This window comes from Engystomops pustulosus, chromosome 7 (assembly GCF_040894005.1).
Source record: "Engystomops pustulosus chromosome 7, aEngPut4.maternal, whole genome shotgun sequence".
NCBI lineage: Eukaryota > Metazoa > Chordata > Amphibia > Anura > Leptodactylidae > Engystomops > Engystomops pustulosus.
Genome location: NC_092417.1, coordinates 26,742,076 through 26,762,169, shown reverse-complemented (window position 1 = coordinate 26,762,169; position 20,094 = coordinate 26,742,076). Strand labels below are relative to the sequence as shown.

The 20,094-nt window shown below is 39.7% G+C and overlaps 2 protein-coding genes across 2 annotated transcripts in view; both read right to left on the bottom strand.

Annotated features, from left to right (window-relative positions):
* Window positions 1-4,707, bottom strand: part of LOC140070159 (embryonic protein UVS.2-like) — a 28,806-nt gene extending 24,099 nt beyond the window's left edge. Inside the window, exon 1 of the mRNA XM_072116496.1 lies at window positions 4,653-4,707. Coding sequence (XP_071972597.1) covers window positions 4,653-4,707 — 55 coding nt within the window. The remainder of the gene's footprint in view (window positions 1-4,652) is intronic.
* Window positions 4,708-7,507: 2,800 nt separating this feature from the next.
* Window positions 7,508-19,544, bottom strand: LOC140070158 (embryonic protein UVS.2-like). Its single transcript, XM_072116495.1, has 14 exons — window positions 19,467-19,544; window positions 17,190-17,217; window positions 16,598-16,648; window positions 16,106-16,165; window positions 15,590-15,724; window positions 15,378-15,495; window positions 13,859-14,037; window positions 13,630-13,711; window positions 13,342-13,469; window positions 13,089-13,204; window positions 11,973-12,198; window positions 11,125-11,243; window positions 10,728-10,938; window positions 7,508-7,557 (listed from the first exon to the last, which is right to left on the bottom strand). Exons 1-14 carry the CDS (start codon window positions 19,542-19,544, stop codon window positions 7,508-7,510), a joined length of 1,581 nt encoding a protein of 526 aa, XP_071972596.1.
* Between the last annotated feature and the right edge of the window lie 550 nt (window positions 19,545-20,094).

Here is a 20,094-nt window from a genome sequence, read left to right as displayed (position 1 = left end):
GTCATACAGTGAGGAATACTACTGCCATAAAGTGAGGAATACTACTCCCCTACAATGAGGAACACTACCTCCATACAGTGAGGAATACTACCGTCATACAGTGAAGAAAATATCTATACAAAGAGGAACACTGCTAACATACATTGAGGAATACTATTGACATACAGTGAGGAGCAATACGGCCATAAAATGAGTAACACTGCCGCCACACATTGAAGAATACAGCCATACAGAGAAGGACCCTACTGCTTTACAGAGAGGAACACTACCGCCATACAGAGAAGAATACTACCCCCATACGGTGCGGAACACTACCCCCATACGGTGCGGAACACTGCCTCCATACAGTTAAGAGAACAACTGTAAAGTGAGGAACACTGTATGCATACAGTGAGGAACATTAGGGCCATACAGTGAAAAACACGACCGTCATATAGTGAGGAACACAAACCCATACAGTAAGGAACACTACTGCCATAGAGTGAGGGATACTACTGCCATACAGTGAAGAACAATAGTGACATGCAGCGAGGAACACTACCTCCATACAGTGAGAAATACTGCCGCCATAGAGTGAAGAAAAGATCCATACAAAGAGGAACACCATCGCCATACTGTGAAGAACACTACCGCCATACAGTGAGGAACACTTCAGCCATACAGTGACGAATACAGCCATACAGTGAGGAACACTATGGCTATATAGTGGTTAAAACTACCTCCATACAGTGAGGAACACTGCCTCCACACAGTGATGAATACAGCCATACACTGAGGAATACTACCGCCATACAGTGAGAGACACTACCCCCATATAGTGAGGAATACTACCGCCATACAGTGAGGGACACTACCTCCATACAGTGAAGAATACAACCAAACAATGAGGAACACTACCACCTCAACAGTGGGGGACACTATCCCTATACAGTGAGGGACATTACTCCCATACAGTGAAGAATACTACCCCCATACAGTGAGGAACACTAACGCCATACAGTGACGAATACAGCCATACAGTGAGGAACACTATGGCTATATAGTGGTTAAAACTACCTCCATACAGTGAGGAACACTGCCTCCACACAGTGATGAATACAGCCATACACTGAGGAATACTACCGCCATACAGTGAGAGACACTACCCCCATATAGTGAGGAATACTACCGCCATACAGTGAGGGACACTACCTCCATACAGTGAAGAATACAGCCAAACAATGAGGAACACTACCACCATACAGTGAGGAATACTAACCCCATACGGTAAGGAATATTACCGTCATACACTGATGAACACTACCCCCATACAGTGAGAAACACTACAGCTGTACAGTGAAAAACACTACCACCATACAGTGAAGAATACAGCCATATAGTTAAGAACACAACCGCCATACAGTGAGGAACACTACCACCATACAATGAAGAACATTATGGCCATACAGTGTGGAACACTACATCCATGCAGTGAGGGACACTAGCGCAACACAGAGAAGAATACAGCCATGCACTGAGGAACACTATCGCCATTCATTGAGGAACACTACCCCCATACAGTGAGGAACACTAACTCCATACAGTGAAGAATACAGAAATACAGTGAGGGACACTACCGCCATACAGCGAGACACACTACCTCATTACAGTGCAGAGTACAGCCATACAGTGAGGAACACTACCGCCATACAGTGAGGAACACTACCACCTTACAGTGAGGAACACCATGGTCATACAGTGAGGGACACTACCCCCATATAGTGAGGAATACTACCGCCATACAGTGAGGGACACTACCTCCATACAGTGAAGAATACAACCAAACAATGAGGAACACTACCACCTCAACAGTGGGGGACACTATCCCTATACAGTGAGGGACATTACTCCCATACAGTGAAGAATACTACCCCCATACAGTGAGGAACACTAACGCCATACAGTGACGAATACAGCCATACAGTGAGGAACACTATGGCTATATAGTGGTTAAAACTACCTCCATACAGTGAGGAACACTGCCTCCACACAGTGATGAATACAGCCATACAATGAGGAATACTACCGCCATACAGTGAGAGACACTACCCCCATATAGTGAGGAATACTACCGCCATACAGTGAGGGACACTACCTCCATACAGTGAAGAATACAGCCAAACAATGAGGAACACTACCACCATACAGTGAGGAATACTAACCCCATACAGTGAGGAACACTACCCCCATACAGTGAGGAATACTAACCCCATACGGTAAGGAATATTACCGTCATACACTGATGAACACTACCCCCATACAGTGAGAAACACTACAGCTGTACAGTGAAAAACACTACCACCATACAGTGAAGAATACAGCCATATAGTTAAGAACACAACCGCCATACAGTGAGGAACACTACCACCATACAATGAAGAACATTATGGCCATACAGTGTGGAACACTACATCCATGCAGTGAGGGACACTAGCGCAACACAGAGAAGAATACAGCCATGCACTGAGGAACACTATCGCCATTCATTGAGGAACACTACCCCCATACAGTGAGGAACACTAACTCCATACAGTGAAGAATACAGAAATACAGTGAGGGACACTACCGCCATACAGCGAGACACACTACCTCATTACAGTGCAGAGTACAGCCATACAGTGAGGAACACTACCGCCATACAGTGAGGAACACTACCACCTTACAGTGAGGAACACCATGGTCATACAGTGAGGGACACTACCCCCATACAGTGAGGAACACTACCACCAAACAGTGAGGAATACTTCCCCCATACGGTGAGGAATATTACCGCCATAAACTGAGGAACACTACCCTTATGGGAAACGGATTTTTTACCCTGCGGCCATTTAGCTCCCATCCTCGCACTTCTGCCACCCTGCTGACTCACGGCCACAATAGCAACTTGCTGCCTGCTTCGCTGACTGACACGCAAGCTGACACCCTCTTCTCCTGGCGATGATGATGAATTTCTTGCTTCACCAGGCTCCCAAGTGTGATCAGCTACATCATCATCGATTTGTGATTCCCTGTCACTGCTAATCTCCTCAAAGGTCTCAGTATGCACAGTCTGACTACTTGCAAGTGCAACATAACCTCTCATTCCACCCTCCACATCTCCACTTTCCCAGCAGCGGTGTCTCCCCCACCTCTTCACTGCCAAGTAGCTGCTGACTGTCCTCAAAGAATTCGTCCTCTCTGTATAGTGGCACTGAGCACGGACCATCTAGTAGATCTCTGGCTGAGGGAACTGAACAGGACTGAGGCTGGTTGAGGACAGGTGAGGGCCGCTGACCTGCTCCTGGGCCCTGTCAACTAAGGGTTGTATCTGACGAACCCATGGACTCTTGGCTGGGGTTGTCAGATGTCATTTTGGAGGAAGTGGACGACCTAGTCAACCAATCGAGAGCCTTTGGGCTGTTAATCGACACACTGCCGCTAGATTACACTGGCAGTTCTGGCCTCACAGGGTGACCCTTGCTGTAACGTCCCCTTACTATGCTGCAGACGGGCGATACGCGTGGGGCATCCGTGGGCTCTCCCCCTCATACATTATACTAGGTAATATGATGCATTTACTTTCTGTTTTATTCACTTGAACCTACTCCCTTATGTTCTCTTGGCTGCTATTACTCTGCACACAGCACTTTATTTGTGCACTATCATCTTTGTGTTTTATATTACATTGTTATAGTGAAACTGTCTGTGATTGTATCCACGATGCACTTTAATTGTATATAATCTTTTCTTAAGCATCATTTGAACCCCATTATTGGGATGATGTGTATATATATATCTAATTGACAGCCTTGTTCATTTTTTCTATTTTTGTTTTGTCATTTACGTGAGGAATACCTTATTAAGGAGAGTCCTTTATGTTTGTCATTCCCTTCATTGGGTTTTTAAATGTTTTTATTGTCTTGTTTATGAATTAATAAATTGATATTTTCTACACATCCGCTGTTTTTCTTCTCTGGATCTGATTAGTATATTTTGGATGTGACACCTACTCGCTTACCCTCCCCTCTTTGTTTTCTTGTTCCAGATTTCTTGATATTAACTTTAGCAACCAAAAAGAATTGAAATTTGGCGAATACAGAACCCCAAAAACTGACACCCTGGACTGTGACCAAAAATCACTCCATCAACTATGTGGATTTGACACAGATTTCTTGACATCTACAACAAAAAAAATTCAAATTTGGGAAATTCAAAACCACAAAAACTGATTTCCTGGACTTTGAGGAAAAAATCACTCCAGCAACTATTTGGATTTGACGGGTTTCTTGATATCAACTTTAGCAACAAAAAAGATCCCCCAAAAAGGTCAAACATTTCACTTTGAAAAAAGGTGTTAATGCCCAATGAACCTCACTGCCCAGCTAGTCAGCTTTTTTCCCTTGCTGCAATTGTCACTACCAAAGCCCATCCTAATGTACTCCCAAAGCGAGTGTACCAGCATTCCACCATACAGTGGTAGATACTGGTTCTCCTTAGCCCTCCTTATTATTAATCACAGGACATTATGTATTGACTTACAGAAGACATCTCTGTGCTCTTACTCCTGTCAGCAGCATTTTGGATTTTTTACAAGAGTGTCATGGGTGCTCCTGCGCCCACTAGCTCCTACTTACCCGTCTTCATTTCTGCTTCTGGCCCGGTGGTCGTGCACTCACGTCTTTGTCTCATAGCCTTAACAAAAAACCTTTTTCTGTTCCAGGACAACTTCTACATACATCGCCGGGGAACGGCAATGGGTTCCAATGTGCCCCCCATATGCAAATGCTTACATGGCTAATTTTGAAGAACAGATGATCTACCCCAATAAATTCTTTCAGGATCACTGTAAAATATGGAAACGCTATATAGATTATATATTCTGCATATGGGAAGGGCCACTGGAATCACTAGAGGAATTCTTCTCATTCCTCAATTCTATCTGGGCAAAGCTACAGTTCACTATGCATCACAGCAATGAGGAGGTTAGCTTTCTTGATACAATGGTTAAAAAAGACCGCACCGGTAATGTTTGGACCGATCGTTACACCAAAACCATGGATAGAAATAACCTTCTTCTTTACACGAGCTGCCACCCTACATCGACCAAGAATTCTCTCCCCATTTCAAAGTTTCAGCGAGTAAAACGCATTGTAAGCAAGACAAACTGCCTTACAGCACTTTTAGACAACATGCAAGAACGATTTAAAGAGAGAGGCTATCCAGATTCCATTCTCAATAAAAGTAGGACTCACTCTCTCAGACCCAGAAGCTCAGAACCCAAACCACCCCGTATCCCATTCATACATCAATACCATCCGTTTATGTACAGGATACACAAATCTATAAGAAAATTCTGGTCTATCCTACAAAAAGGCCACACAGCTATCAAGGAATTTGAAAACCCTTTCCTTCCCTGCTTTAAGAGACCCCCCCAATCTCAAAGACAGATTGGTGAGGGCAGACATAGGATCCAACACGAGGATTCCCAGGCAGACATTCCTGAATACTAGAAGACAGGGCACCCTTCCACGTCTCCACTGTGCTCAATGCACTAATGTCTAGAAAGGAGACTCTTTCACACACCCACATACGGGTAAGCGATACCAAATTCAAGGCTACCACACCTGTGACTCTACCTATGTTATCTATCTCATAAAATGCCCTTGCGTTCTCCCCTACGTTGGGGAAACTAACCAGCACTTAGGTGACCGCATCTCAAAACATAAATCCACCATACAGACATCAAACCTCCTGTTGCCCGTCCCCGCCCATTTTGCAAGTGCCGGTCATTCAGTCAATCAACCGAAATTTCAGGTGATTGAAAGTGTGGACAATGCTAGGGGTGATCGCATCACCCTACTGAAGAAGAAAGAATCCTTCTGGATTTATAGTCTACAGACTCTGGCCCCTGATGGTTTGAACAGAGACTACAACATCCAGAGCTTCGCATGAACTGAGTAACCCTTTGAATTCTCATTTGGGGTCATTTACTAAGGGCCCGATTGTCGTTTTCCCGACGTGTTACCCGAATATTTCCGATTTGCACCGATTTTCCCTGTATTGCCCTGGGTTTTTGGCGCACGCGATCGCATTGTGGCGCATCGGCGCCAGCATGCATGCGTCAGAAATCGGGGGCGTAGCCGAACGAAAAACAGATTCGGAGAAAGCGCTGCATTTAAAAAAATGCGGGACACGCACTTACCTTCACCAGGTATAGGATCGTGAACTCCGGCGGGCCTCGGCGGACTTCAGCGAAGCGGCAACACCTGGTGGACGTCGGAGGAACTGCCTTAGTGAATCGCCGGAAGACCCGAATCAACCACAGAGAACACGCCGCTGGATCGCGAATGGACCGGGTAAGTAAATCTGCCCCATTGTCTCTTTATTTATTTTTCCAGTCTTTAATCCTTTGTCTTTTATAGTATTCCTCATTGATATGTACATAGATTATATTGATTAATCTAACCTATCACATGTTTCCTTTGCAGAAATGCTAACAGGAATCTACCCGTGGGCCATGATGGTTAATATGCAATAGAACTATAGATTTAGACAATCCCACTAACATATTATTACAGTTTGCAATATCTAAATTTCCTCCTCCTCGTTCCCACCCTAACTACTATTACAACCTTTCAGCTCTAGTACTACTTTCAACTCATTTTGCAGCCTTTCATAGTATCACACCTGTCAGACTTAGTCTGACAAGTAGCTCCCCCTCTCCCCCGGCAATTCAGGAAGTAAATTACCTGGTGGTACCACGCCATAGCAAGTCTAACCCGCTGATGTGTTCTCAGAGAAACAAGCGAAGACACCGCACCGACCCTACGACTGCCCTATCGAACTGTTACCAGGCACATCTCCTCCACGAGGATAGGTATATCCACTCACCGTAATCGAGATCACAGCAAGTTCATCCTAAATGGAGGAGAATCTGCAGAAGGGGTTCATCCACAAATCATCTACTCATGCTGGTGCAGGATTCTTCTACATTGCTAAGATGGCTCCCTTCGTCCTTGCATTGATTACCACGGTCTCAATGAAAAACCGCTATCCCCTGCTTCTGATCAAAGAACTTTTTGACTGCCAGCAGGGTTCCAAGTTTTTCACAATGCTGGATCTGCAAGGGGCCTAAAACCTCATCCGTATCTGTGAATGCGGTGAATGGATGACTGTCTTCAATACTAGTGACGGACAATTTGAGTATCTTGTCATGCCTTTGCCCCAGCAGTGTTCCAGGAATTTGTCAATGATATTTTTAGAGACCTGCTCTACACTTGTTTCATTGTCTACCCAGACAATATCCTGGTGTTCTCATCCGATCTGGAGTCTCATTAGGTCCGCGTATGTCATGTCCTCCGATGCCTAAGGGGCCCAACATCTCTATGCCAAACTCGATAAATCAGTCAGAGTATAGTTACACCACGCTCCAAATGTAAAGTGATTTTTGAAAGACAATGAAGAGAAATGCTGTTCCCCAGTGAGATAGTCAGAAGGACAGCAAAGTTGCTGCGAGTTCTGGTTCAAAGGCACAGAGTCCTTAGAGGAACAAATAATAACATAGGGTCTAGAAATACCAGAATAATCTTTGCGCGCTACTTAATGTCATATAGAAAGTGGGTAGTAACAAGAAAATACATATGTATTCAATTAGACATTTATTTCACATATATGTTGACAAGGGACAACATGTTTCGGGGATGTATTACCCCCTTCATCAGGTCAAATAAAGGACCAATCTATAGGTCCACTCCATAATTCAATAATCATTACAAAGCATGTAGAGAATCTACTTGGCCCCATTCATACTACCAAAAATGTAGGACAAGTCCAGTTTTTTATAGAATTGCACCATGTGAAAGCGATGCTTGGGGAGTGCTCACTGTACCTCCCTTCTATTCCCAGCTCTATGCTATTCCCGGAATCCGGTCCAGGTGAGCTCATGGCTGTGTAAATGAAGCTTTAGTCCTTTGCCAAGGAGCAATTTTTGTCTGAGGCACTAATCAATGGACTTATCTGACATGTGCAGTTCAGTCCAGGGATCAAAGGTTTTTTCCGGAAAAGCTTCCAAAAACAGGGAGAGTTTCTCAAACCGAACTCACTCAAGGACAACTAGCCTTAATCCCTTAATACCACTGCCATTTTTCGTTTGTGTGCTTTCATAAAATATTCCATGTTGTGTCTTGGGAAGCTGGACATGTGTCATTTTTACTTTGGCTTTGTTTTTACAATATTCACCCTGCACTCCAAATGACACCACAAATGTATTCTTTGGGTTGGTATGATCCCAGAAATACCAATAAATTTATATAGATTTTATCATGTTTTAATAGATTTTAAATTAAACTAGAACCTTTTATACATAAAAACCTAGATTTTGCCCTATTCTGACACTTTTTATATTTTGGTGTACGGAGCAGTGTAAGATACAATTTTTTGGTGGACAAGATGATATTCTCTATGCACCTATTTGGGGGAATGTACAACCTTTTGATGAATTTTTATTCAAAAAAATGTGTGGTGCTAATTGGTGAAAAAGTGGCTATTCTGACATTTAGATGCTATTTCTCATTTCAGGAAAACAATTTTTATATTTTGATAGGTGGACATTTTTGGACGTGATGATACCAAACATGTTTATGATTTTGCTAATGTCACTTCTAGGGAAAGCAGGGTGATTTGAGCTTCATTTTTAAACTTTAAACATTTTTTTTTACTTTTTTTTTAGAAATTTCTACTTTTTTTAACTAAAAAAAAATCGCATGTCACGGGTCGGCCGCGGGTGCATGGAGAGGGCTCACGCGCTGAGCCCTCTCCATAGCCGGTAAGTCTTTGCTGCATATTGCAGCAAAGGCTTACCGGTAACACCCGCGATCGGTGCTAGCACCGATCGCGGGTGTTTTCACCTCGATCGCTGCCGGCAATGCTGCCGGCGGCTTCAAAAGGATGGCGGCGCGTGGGCGCCGCCATCTTTTCGAGAATCACCGCTCCCCGTGACGTCATCGGGGAGCGGCGATCCATCGCCATGGTAACCTCGGGTCTCGCGAAGACCCGAGGCTACTTCGGGTTAACCCATGCATTACAATGTGCTATTAGCACATTGTAATGTATGAGTAGTAAAATCAACATATACTGCCATACTGTGGTATGGCAGTATATGATAGGATCGTGCAGACCCCCTAGGGTTAAAGTACCCTAGGGAGTCTGAAAAGTACTAAAAATAAAAATAAAAAAAAGTTAAAAAAAAAAAAAATTATAATAAAAAAGCCTAAAAACTCAAATCACCCCCCTTTCCCTAGAACTGATATAAATATAAATAAACAGTAAAAATCATAAACACATTAGGTATCACCGCGTCCGAAAATGCCCGATCTATCAAAATATAATAACGGTTTTTCACTGCGTTTAATCCCGTAACGAAAAATCGCGCCCAAAGTCGAAAATGGCACTTTTTTGTCATTTAAAAAAATTAAAAAATTCTATAAAAAGTGATCACAAGGTCGAACAGTCCTAAAATTGATAACATTGTAAACGTCATCAAAATCCGCAAAAAATACACCACCCACAGCTCAGTACACCAAAGTATAAAAAAGTTATTAGCGCCAGAAGATGGCAAAATCCCATAAAAAATTTTTGTACAGGAGGTTTTAATTTTTTTAAATGTATGAAAACATTATAAAACCTATACAAATTTGGTATCCCCGTAATCAAACCGACCCAAAGAATAAAGTAGACCTGTCATTTGGGGCGCACAGTGAAATACGTAAGATCCAAGCCCACAAGAAGGTGGCACAAATGCGTTTTTTTTACCAATTTCACTGCATTTGGAATTTTTTTCCCGCTTCCTAGTACACGGCATGGAATATTCAATACAATCTCTATGAAGTGCAATTTGTTACGCAGAAAATAATCCGTCACACAGCTCTGTACATGGAAAAATAAAAAAGTTATGGATTTTTGATCATGGGGAGTAAAAAATGAAAATGAAAAAACAAAAAAGGGCCAGTTCCTGAAAGGGTTAATTTTAGACCCCCTAGGGTACTTGAACCTTATTTTATCAAAAGCAATGAGCCTGGACCAGGCCCTTATATCACACATTAATGCCTTACTAGCATTTACATGGCAGGCATTATCACACACCCTCCCATTATCACACACAGATATTCATGCTTTGAAAATGATTTCAGACTGAACATATCATAGATCATGCAAAAAGAAACTTTATTGAATTACTTTTTATCGACAAGACAAGCGAGAAGGGGGCAAGAGAAAAGTAATAATTTCTTAATTGGTATATTTCTATTAAGATTTGATTCCGTGAAAGAGAGTCAGTAGCGTAACAATGATGTTTCTTCAGTTTCCTTGTAAAATCTTTTTTTAGATCAAATCCTCATGAATTATGTTACTGTCCGATGCACGGCTTTTATACTGTGAAGAAATACACAGACAGATATACAGTATTAGACACTCTTATCATTCTGAATCTACACAATTTAAGACATGTTATTTTTTTATGACAATCTGGTGAAAACTAAAAGTTTTTGTTTTACTGCTAAGGAAAAAATAAAATATATGGCTCTGGGAGATTTATTATAGGATATTTTTGGTATTTTTGTTCATAAAAATCTCTATACAAAGTGATGACAAGCTAAAAAACTGCATGTAGATGACCGTATCTGAGGAATATGGGACAGATCTGTAATACTCACCAAATGTATAGGACGCTTTAAATCCTTTATACTCTTCAGCCTTATCACTAGCAAATCTCAGCACCATGTTATTCCCAAGAGAGGTCAAGACTGGGAACCTTTCATTACCACATGCTGGACCATATTCAATGATGCCATCGGTGACCTCTACCCTGTCGTATTGGCACCATCGACCATCTTCTAGCTCAAGATCAGTAATGGCCAACTGGACCTGTAAAGATCAGAAAGGAACAATGTAATGTGATCATAATATAATTGTCATCTAGTGTAAAGGATAAGACTATAACATGTGAATAATTCATGAGCTCACTGTACAATATTATACAGTGTTAATTTAGGGAAGTATATCAGTATATTCTATATTTCTAGAACATAAATCTATTAAAGAAAACTTTACCTTCTTTCCAACAGGAGCTGTAATATTGTAGATGCAATCCAAGTTTGGTGGGTAGTTTTTGGGATGTCCGGGACTGGTGAAGACTCTGTTTGGTGTATAAAAGGTTCCTCCACATCTCACTAAGGGGAATACAATTTATTGTTATAATGTTTGTACAAAAAGTGTATCTATAATTATATTTTGTGATTTGTATGCCATAGTTCCACAATCATATATTGTAGTCTATGGAAGGTCCCAAGTGTGTGATCATCATGCCTACAAGCCTTCCTAAGCCTCCCAGCTGCCATAGTAAAGGCAATTTCCCCACAGGAGATCCCTTTACTTACTATAACTAAAATGAATGTAAAAGTAATTACAAGAGGAATTTATAGTCTTAAATTTTATTTTTAAACTAATTCTAAATCTTTAATTGTCCCATGCCATAACTTTAACTCACTTTGCCTAGTACTACTGTTTATCAAAATGTATAAACCCATTTACTAAGCTTAAGTACAACATTAAAAAAAACAAAAAACATTTGGCCTTATCATGGTCCATTTTGGGAATCCAACACTGTGGGGCAGATTTATCAAGTTGTCTGAAAGTCAGAATATTTCTAGTTACCCAAGGCAACCAATCACAGCTCAGCTTTCATTTTACCAGTGCTCATGAATATTTTAAAAGGAGGCTGTAATTGGTTGCCATGGGAAACTCTTAATATTCTGACTTTCAGATAGCTTGATAAATCTGCCCCTATGAGTTTAATGCCTAAAATAGAAGGGCTTTTGGATTAGCATGTTGTAACATTGTAATTGGTAAAGCAAAAATAAAGCAAAAATGTTTTTGAGAATGTGAATGTAGGACTATACCCGAGCTATATGAAGCTTTGAAGCCGACCCCAGCAACACTGCTATCACTGGAGAACTCCACCAGTAATTGGTTAGTAGTTCCAACAATCGGAGGTATCCGTCCAGTTCCACAGGTTTTGTCCAGCAACACAGGAGATCTCTTAGAGGGACCATCATAGATCTTCACGTAGTCTGATTTACAATTAGGAGATGACTGGAGATCAAAGGCATCAAAGTTCAATGAAACCTGGAAACAAATAGATATGAACTCAAATTAACGAACAATAGTGTTAAAAAATGTCCTAAAGTCTATACTCTCCTTGTTGCTGCCTAGATCTACTTTTCAGTTTCTGTCTTTACTTATGATCTGCCGGGGAGACAAAGGAGCCAGTCAGCCAGCCATCAGAGTTCACAGTCCGATTTGTAATCACTTCTCGCCTTCTCTTCCAGGCAGATTGTAATTTTCAAAAAGAATGTCGGCTTTCAGATAACAGTCACATGTAAACATGGAGTACCTGGAAACCGGAGGAAACCCACGCAAACATGGAGAGAACATACAAACTCTTTGCAGATGTTGACCTGGGTGGGATTCGAACCCAGGACCCCAGTGCTGCAAGGCAGATGTGCTACTCACTCAGCCAATTAAAGAGAAGGATTATCCTTCTATGGACATTATACTACTATTGCAGCCTAAAAGAAAAGACGGTAGGGGGCAAGCACACAGGGAATGAACAGAACTATGTAACTTTGTGTCTTTTTTGCCATTGCATCTTTTTTCCTTCTTTCATCCCTACGACATATTGTCTGTAATATCACCTGGGTGGGATTCGAACCCAGGACCCCAGTGCTGCAAGGCAGATGTGCTACTCACTCAGCCAATTAAATAGAAGGATTATCCTTCTATGGACATTATACTACTATTGCAGCCTAAAAGAAAAGACGGTAGGGGGCAAGCACACAGGGAATGAACAGAACTATGTAACTTTGTGTCTTTTTTGCCATTGCATCTTTTTTCCTTCTTTCATCCCTGCGACATATTGTCTGTAATATCACCGCATATATGTATTTTAAAAAATCTTTATTTCTGAGAGATAATTTTGGTTCTATGTGACAGGTCATGCTTCTTAAGTACTGTACCTGTCCTGATGGTGTTCTGATCAGCCAAACACAGTTGGCACCATGGGGGTAGGCTGATGGGTAATTGGCTGAGGTCAGAATTCCACTGTCCTTATTATGTAACGTGGCACAGACATCTAAAAGAGAAAAAAGTAATTCATGTTATTGATTGGATGATAACATAACATGTATAACATCTCTATTGGTCCATTATGATTCACAGATTACAGAGTGAAAAGTTTTGGGTAAAGGATTTGAAAATTGTAGAACTTACTGCATTGGTACAATCGATTGATTTTAGCAACATCCAGAACACTTATACCATCACGTTGTCCAATTCGGACATTTGGGTTTCGTTTGGGTACAATGGTGAGTTGTCCTGAAGTGTTAGAGAATGCCCAACTGGGAGATACCGGAAAGAGAGGAACAAGATTGAAACATGAAATTGTGAGATTATTATCCATCATATGAGAAAATATTTCATGTCATTATAATAATAACAATTCTTACATTTATAATAATTACATGTTATCACTAATAAAGAAAGAAATTGTGGTTTTACCTTTCATAATGCATCACGGATTCAAAGTCATACTCCAGGCCAAGATTATTGGTGTTGACTTTTCCAAATTGTGACCAATCACCTATACAACGATATAACTGTATTAGTCTAGTAATTGGGATGTGTCACTCGTTTTAATTGTTGTCAACTCTTATCACATATTTTTAATGATAAAAACATCAAATATAAGAGATAATATATAGGATTATATTTTCAGTAAGTTCCTTACCTGGGGAAATATACTGGTAGTTGATGGTGACATAATTATCCCGGTCGCTCCTCCTATGTTCATGGTTGAACCCCAGCACATGGTTTAGCTCATGTTGTACAGTTCCTCTATACATACAACCTGCAGTATCTAGTCCAACCCACTGACTTCCTCCTATTCGCCCAACATATGAGTAACACCTGAATAGATATGAAAATGCTTTATTTTTTATATTTGGTGAGACGATTCTCAAAGTATAAGCAAAAAGAAGGACATATTGTAGAAGTAACAGAAAATTAAATTCTTTTCTCGTTTTTTGCCATGCATAGATAAATGTATAAGTCAACAAATCATCTATTGTGTATGATAATGTTTTAGTTTTCAATCAGCAGCTAATGTTGTAGGAAAAAATTGGAATTGTTGGACTTCAAAGGAAACTTGTTACCACTTTTTACCCCATTTAGTTACCCCGCCCATTCCCCCTCCGGTGGGGTATAAAATATTCCAGCTAGAATTCCCTCTTTTATATATAATTTATCTGCAATAAAAAAAATTCCAAAATCATGTAAAAAATAAGGTGAGCAGAGTCATATTGTGCCTGCCGTGAGTCAGTTTTAGACTCTATGGGGGGTTTAACTTTTTTTCTTATATTTTGGGAGGTCTTCATTATTAGCAGGGATATCTGCTAACTTTTTTTTACTTTATTTTTTATTTCAGCTACAAATCATCTTAAAGTTACATATTTAACATAAATCTACTATTATCAACAACGTACTGTAAAATATTATAGTAATTAATTATAGTTGTACAATCTTAATTAATAATATGTTTTATGTTGTAAAAGCTTTTTTCTTTTCCTATTTTCCAGTAATCTCCTCCCATTAGGGGAGTGTAACTTTAGATGTCGATAACATCAGGTCTATAGCACCACAAAACATTTTACATCATATTAAAAACTAAAAAGAGAATGTGCATTTGGGTCCAAAATATAACAATCTTTACATCAAGAGTTACCAATCTCTATAAACCATATAGAAAGATGTGTATTAAAAAGAAACCTCTTCCTATTACAACAAGCAGTGAATATAATGGGGCACATTTACTTACATTGCTGCTGGAGTTCAAAGAAAATACATTGTTCGACGATAATGCACCGTGCCACGATTTATATAAATCGTGACCCGAAGACATGAAAGTGTTGCTTCCCTCTTTAGATCCAACATCTTTTAGGTCATCATCTTTTTAGCGGTGTATCTTAGTGCATGGACTTGTGACACAATTTGAAAGTTAAATCCCGTGCTCCGTCTGAATCAGTCGGACAATGCGATGACACGCCCCCCAATTTGTGTAGCATGGAAGCCGGCACACAGGGTCACATGTGCCACAATCCCAGAACATACACTTCTTAAATACATGTGCAAACCGTTTTAGCCCCAAAACGGTGCACATTCCGATAAAAGTGAGCGTGCAACCCTTAGTAAATGTGCCCCAATGTACTTTATATACAGAAAAGATAGATTATATAAATAGATAAACCTACCCCTGTCTGGACACAATGTTGAGGTAGTCTTTCTCTGTTGTTCGATTTACAAATCTAACACAGGTGAGCGTCTCATATTCATCCATGGCAGTCTGAAACACTTTGAGATGAGAATCACCTGGAGGTAAGAAGAATATATATATATGAAGGATGGAAATATATACAATAAACAATTTCCCGTTATGTTTGAAATAAATCAGAAAATAACTGACCATAATCAGAGGAGAGGTTGTAGGGTACATAGACTAGCCCGTCTGCAGATTTGGTCCAAAAGCACTGTGTACAGTCACTAGCACTGCGTCCACTTTTTATCAGTATGTCTCCATCGTGTACAGGCTTAGAAATACCTAAAGGAAAAATATAAGAACAATACTGATATCACTATATAAGTATACATTAGTGTCCACCAACCTCCTTGTTGACATTTCTGGCTGGGCTAAGAATGTTTGCAGTCATGTGACTTCCGTCGAAATTCAGTGGTTACAGAAGCAGAAAAGTTACGAAACATTGAAATTTATTTTGGCCAAAGCCAATGTCACATGACCGCCAACACCACCAGCTCATAGTATTGATAAGGAGACAAGAGACAAAGTAACTGAGATAAGACTTTCTTTATTACCCACTCTTCTCGAATCCTAGAAGCTTTTCCATTTTTTTACAAGAATTATTTAGTTTAGACTTTCTATCATCTTATCATCAGTTTACTTCTACTGTACAAGAGTTGTTACCTTTATTGGCCGCTGCTATTTTGCTGAAGGTTCCCACAAGTTCTTCTCCATCTTTCACATCTTTAATTTGTACAATTACATATATAGTGAGATTATTATTGATTAAATATTGATCTTTAGTAAATAAATGAACGTGTAAAATAATATTCTTAGCTGTAACTCTACCAATAACTAAAATAGCAATATTTAACAGATTTATTGTTAATCTTTACTTTATCAATATAATAAAAACATTAATATATTTAATCTTTATTTTTGAACAACAATTCATTACTAATAAAATTTGGGACATCAAAAGAATAAAAACCAGATGGCCAGAAAATTTTGAAAATATCTACCCTGTCACATGGAAAACAAAGCTGGCAGGGCAATAGAAGGGTTTACGGCTTTGAAAAGTAGATTATAAAAAGCCAAAAATGCTAAGAGTTAAGTCTAAAAACTATTTGTGGTGAAATATGTCATCTCTATGTATGAAATAGGGTAAATACTTACTTGTGTTAGGATTGGAATTGGTATATTTCTTAATCTCATCTAATATTTTTTCTGTTAAAATTAAGGAAAATTGGATTCATGATTAAAACATTTAATGGAAGGGAAGCACGTTCTAATGACTAGCATTAATCAGTTAGATCAAATATGATTTTTATAAAATGTTAGAATAGTAAATATTTTCTAAATTAATAAAATATTACTGATTAAGCTACTGAATGTGTTATTCATAGAATCTTAGGAACAAATAACTCCACCATGTTCCCAATGTAGTATTTTGGATTATATATACAATAAAACAATGGGCCTGCTAGATCTTCATAACTATTGTTATCCCTTACTACATCAAAGGATGAAAATATTGGGATCTTCTTCCTAATTAAGTGTGATTTTATTTAGTTTAGGTTCATCAAAAATTTTGAGACCATTAGACTAGGGTTAATATATCAACACAATCTCAAGCTTAAGATAATCTTTTGTAAGTTATAGGGGGAATGCATTGCAATTAGTGCTTAGTATAACAGTACACCAGGAAACCAGAACTGAATTTGGCATGCCACTATAAAATGTACCTAAATACAGAAAGAGTACTTACCATTATCACCAAAATCATGTACAGGCAGCTGTGGGAAGAAGAAGATTTGTAATTATTCACATTATTCCTTTATAAGAGATTCATGGAGCTTTTTTGTTCTGTAAAGTATGTGTATTATAATCCACATCTGCAAAGTTTCGATTATCTATGAATAATAATAATAATATAATAATCTTTATTTATATAGCGCCATCAAATTCCGTAGCGCTTTACAAATCATAGGGGACATATACAACTATATTACAATACAAAGAACAAACAGTCATATGGAACAATAGGAGTGAGGGCCCTGCTCACAAGAGCTTACAGACTATGAGGATGAGGGGGTGACACAAGAGGTTGTATAATGGTCCAGCCATTCTTTATAAGGGAACAATATAAAATAATTTAATAAATAATTTACTAAACAACGATGTTGCTGCTTGAACCAGCCATCAGCCGCCATCTTATTTACAGGGTCCTAGGTGAAAAAGACTGCAGAGAAGCCTAGAGCTTGATATATATCAGCTGTTTGCCAGATAACAGATGGGAGATAGGACATAGGATGGATTAGTAAAGGGAGAGTTGACATTTCAAGCAGTTAGCGAGTGTGATAGGCTTGCCTAAAGAGGTGGGTTTTAAGAGCACGTTTGAAGCTTTGGAGGGTGGGTATTAGTCTCAGAGTCTGGGGAAGGGCATTCCAGAGAATTGGTGCAACTCGGGAGAAGTCCTGGATACGTGCATGGGAGGTTCGAATTAAGGTAGAGATTAATCTAATGTCACTGGCAGATTGAAGAGCACGGGAAGGGCGATAGACTGAGATGAGAGAAGAGAGATAGGGAGGTGCAGCATTATTCAGAGCTTTGTGGATGAGGGTTATTATTTTAAAGTGAATACGAAAGGAGACAGGTAGCCAGTGCAGTGATTGGCACAAACTGGAGGCATCCGTGTAGCGTTTGGCCTGAAAGACGAGCCTGGCTGCTGCATTAAGAATGGATTAAAGAGGAGAGAGTTTAGAGAGTGGAAGACCGATTAGTTGGGAGTTACAGTAGTCTAGTCGAGAGTGAATAAGTGCAACAATTAGCATTTTACAAGTTTCAAATGTCAGAAACGGCCAGATTCTGGAGATGTTTCTGAGATGCATATGGCAAGAGCGAGCAAGAGATTGAATATATGGTAAAAAGGAGAGGTCAGAGTCCAGCACAACCCCAAGACAGCGGGCCTGCTGCCCCGGTGCTATAGTGATCCCACAGACCGAGATGGCGAGGTCAGGGTTGGTTTGGTTAGTAGATGGTGGAAAGACAAGAAGTTCAGTCTTAGAAAGATTAAGTTTCAAGAAGAGAGAGGACATGATGTTAGAGACAGCAGAGAGACAGTCACTAGTGTTCTGGATTAAGGCAGGGGTGATGTTACGTGCAGAAGTATATAGCTGGGTGTCATCAGCATAAAGATGGTACTGGAAACCAAATCTGCTGATGGTTTGTCCAATGGGGGCAGTATAGAGGGAGAAGAGAAGAGGACCTAGGACTGAGCCCTGAGGAACCCCGACACTGAGAGGGAGATGAGAGACACTGAAAGTGCGGTCAGAGAGATAGGAAGAAAACCAAGAGAGTGCAATGTCCTTTAGGCCAATGGAGTGAAGCATCCTAAGGAGCAGCTGGTGGTCCACAGTATTGAACGCTGCCGATAGATCCAGAAGGATGAGCAGAGAATAGTCACCTATGAATCTTTTGTCAAGCATGAAAGATACTTGGAGAATCCAAACATTGCAGATGTTATGCTCAGATGAATTTAAAAATCAACTTTTTTTTTACTTTATTGGATACTGTGACCTCTTTGTATTGATTGGTTTTAGGTGGATTCGAATGCCAGGATCGCCAGCTACGAGCATCAACTACATAAGTATTTCCATTGGAAAGTGGGGGTTGCTGTCTTCCTTCTTTTGTGTAATATCTGACTTCCGGTTACACAAAGTTCCAAGTGATAAAAGGCTTCCCCCGTATAAAATACGGTCAGCCAGTCAGTAACTATCTCCGACTCTGGATCAGCCAAGTACAGAGATAATAAACTATAAACTGCTGCTTTGTTTAGTTATTTGTAATGAAAGTAATAGGTAAAGATTTTAGCATAACTAGAGAAATTGATCTGAAATAGCAGCAAAAAAATGTAAACCATTAAAAAAATTGAAATACAGAGAAACGGATAAAAAAATAGATGCAGAAGTATAGTAATACAGACATACGAGTAAAAAATGGATGCAGTAGTATAGTAATACAGACATACGAGTAAGTATATTACCTGTTGTGATGGGAATAGAGGGACACCTACTACCTGATCTGCTACGAACATTAGGAGAAGGAGGTAAATTTTGCCCATGATGATAAGATTTCTCTCTACTGTTCAAAGAATTTGTCTCTCTGTTGAGAGGAATACTAATCTTTCCGTCAGATCTGCCTTATATACATGTAAGAGATGGAAATCCATCCAATCACAAAGCAGAAATAACAATATCTGTTCTGGCAGGGACATGCTTATTACATGTGTATAATTATCCTATATGACCACATTGTAACTACTATGAAATTACTATTAAGCCATTTATAAAGCTCCATGGAAGTCACATTTGCGTAATATTGACAATTATGTTAGATTTAGTTGTGCGTGGGTGTCAAATCTAAAATTAAAACATAGCAAATTCATAATTGGTTAATTAACCTGTTGGACATTTTTTTAAACGTTTTGCGTTATCAGGTTACCTAAGGATTTTAAACGGTCTTTAGGTTGTGTAATGATCTTTTGTAGGTTGTGTAATGATCTTTAGTTTGGGGAAGAGGTGGTAAACATGTAAATATTTCTTTTATAATCAGAATGACACATACTTACGTAAAGACCGTATCAGCTAAACCCTCCATAAGTGGAGGTGCTC

Excerpts from the sequence above, each read along its gene's own strand:
- LOC140070158 (XM_072116495.1), bottom strand. The coding sequence starts at position 19,544 with ATGGGCAAAATTTACCTCCTTCTCCTAATGTTCGTAGCAGATCAGGTA. Across the intron at positions 13,470-13,629 it reads TCCGTGATGCATTATGAAAG|TTGGGCATTCTCTAACACTT; the intron begins GTAAAACCACAA and ends GGTATCTCCCAG. Across the intron at positions 7,558-10,727 it reads TAAAGCGTCCTATACATTTG|GACTCTGTGCCTTTGAACCA; the intron begins GTGAGTATTACA and ends TGTTCCTCTAAG.